The following is a 2,103-nucleotide window of genomic DNA, read 5'->3' as shown; positions in this document are numbered from 1 at the left end:
CTTTTGCTGATGCTGCTGCTTGTTGACGTGGGTATTTTGTATATCTACTCCCCCTCTCGCCTCCCCCCTAATCTATACCATGCGATAGTGAGTCCTGCGTTCTTGGATTCGGATGCATGTCCTACTTTGTGAGATTATGAGCAAGTATATGAAGTTGCCATTTTGTCTGAGCTATTGTCCAAGTCTGTGATGATTCCTTTTGTCCTGAGCTATTGCCTTAGTCTATGATGATGCCTTTTTTTTGGGCTATTGCCCTAGTCTGTGATGATGAAAGTCTTATTTTTAGCATGTTCTAGTATATGATGAATCCTTTTTCTGAGCTTTTGTCCAAGTCCATGATGATGACATTGTCATTTTGAGCATTTGTCCTTAAATTCCATTGATTTTTTCTAGATGGACTTGGAAGAGAAGAGACACATTCTTTTTGCTCGTGCTACTGCTCTTATCACTGCTATGTATGCCCTGCTGTTTGATAGACTTAGAATGCTTCAGAGTCATCAGCCTCAGATCAGTTATGGTCCAATGAGCATTAGGGATGAGGAGCGCCAAAGGAACTTGAACTTAATTTACAACTACAATGATATAGAGTGTGTGAACATGCTTAGAATGAGAAGGGCACCCTTTTTTAGTTTGTGCAACTTGCTTAGGGACAAGAAGCTACTTGCTGACAACATAAATTCTTGTGTTGAAGAGCAAGTTGCAATGTTTCTCCATATTGTTGGTCATAACCAACGATTTAGAGTTGTAAAGCAAAACTGGAGAAGGTCTATAGAGACAGTCCACCACCATTTTAAAGATGTGTTGTATGCTATTGGTGAACTTAGACAAGAGATGATTAGACCTCCAAGCAATGAGACACCAGTAAAGATTAGCAACAGCCATAGATGGTATCCTTACTTTAAGGTAAAAAAAACCTATCATATAGCTGCTAGGATATTGTTGCATTAGCTCATGTCAATTTACTATGCAATTTTGGATGCCATGTAGGACTGCATTGGGGCCATTGATGGAACTCATGTATTTGCCAAAGTTCCAGCCAAGATGCAAGCTGCATTTAGGGGTAGAAAGAATGCCCCCACACAAAATGTGCTAGCAGCAGTTAGCTTTGACTTGAAATTTATCTATGTGCTGGCTAGTTGGGAGGGATCAGCTCATGATGCCACAATTCTTGCTGATGCATTACAGAGAGAGGATGGGTTGAGGGTTCTACCAGGTAATTAAATCAACTGTGATAATAAGAAGCAAATATAACTGCAAAATGGTGAATCTAATTGAACTCCACATTTGTTTTAGGCAAATTCTTCTTAGTAGATGCTGGATATGCTTGTCGACCTAGATTTCTTCCTCCTTATCGAGGTTGTAGGTACCATCTTAAAGAATATGGGAATAGGAACTACCCAACCAACCCAAAAGAGTTGTATAATTTGAGGCACTCTAATTTGAGAGTAACTGTAGAAAGGGCATTTAGGGCTCTGAAGAACCGTTTTCGCATCATTGACACCAACAAACCATTCCATCGCTTGAGGACACAAATCAAGCTTGTGCTTGCATGTTGTATAATGCATAACTGGATCCTTAGTTTTGGGGTTGATGAGGTTATTCTAGAAGAGTTTTCTTGGGTACCAAATGACACAAACAGTCAGCCCCATCCTGCTCGTATGGATGACAATGCTGCCTAGGCACTTCAGAGGGATGAATGGACTAATCACATGTGGGCTAATAGGGGTCTTTCTAGAATCTAGAGTTCTATTATGTATCATTAAGTTGCCTGTAATTTATTTTATTCATGGACAAATGCTATGATGTTAATTATTCTAAGAATCTAGACAAATGATGTGATTTTATTCATGGACAAATGTTGTTTTTTTTCATCTGATACTACACTTATACTGAGGCTTTGGGCACGTGCAATGATGATAAATTTTCTATGATACTACACTTATGCTAAGGCTTTGGGCATGTGCGATGATGATAAATTTTCTGTGATACTACACTTATGCTGAGGCTTTGGGCATGTGCAATGATGATAAATTTTCTGTGATACTACACTTATGCTGAGGCTTTAGGCATGTGCAATGATGTTTTTTTCTTGACATAATACAC

General features: G+C 39.1%; 1 protein-coding gene across 1 annotated transcript; it reads left to right on the top strand.

Moving 5' to 3' along the window:
• Positions 1-393: 393 nt before the first annotated feature.
• On the top strand, positions 394-1,679 carry LOC136455131 (uncharacterized). The gene is made up of 3 exons (XM_066455278.1): positions 394-903; positions 988-1,213; positions 1,294-1,679. Exons 1-3 carry the CDS (start codon positions 394-396, stop codon positions 1,677-1,679), a joined length of 1,122 nt encoding a protein of 373 aa, XP_066311375.1.
• Positions 1,680-2,103: the final 424 nt, after the last annotated feature.

The sequence above is a fragment of the Miscanthus floridulus genome, chromosome 5, assembly GCF_019320115.1.
Source record: "Miscanthus floridulus cultivar M001 chromosome 5, ASM1932011v1, whole genome shotgun sequence".
NCBI classification, from domain to species: domain Eukaryota; kingdom Viridiplantae; phylum Streptophyta; class Magnoliopsida; order Poales; family Poaceae; genus Miscanthus; species Miscanthus floridulus.
The sequence above is the reverse complement of the archived record's forward strand: the minus strand, read 5'-3'. Positions and strand labels throughout refer to the sequence as shown.

Excerpts from the sequence above, each read along its gene's own strand:
- LOC136455131 (XM_066455278.1), top strand. The coding sequence starts at position 394 with ATGGACTTGGAAGAGAAGAGACACATTCTTTTTGCTCGTGCTACTGCT. Across the intron at positions 904-987 it reads GATGGTATCCTTACTTTAAG|GACTGCATTGGGGCCATTGA; the intron begins GTAAAAAAAACC and ends GATGCCATGTAG. Across the intron at positions 1,214-1,293 it reads TGGGTTGAGGGTTCTACCAG|GCAAATTCTTCTTAGTAGAT; the intron begins GTAATTAAATCA and ends CATTTGTTTTAG.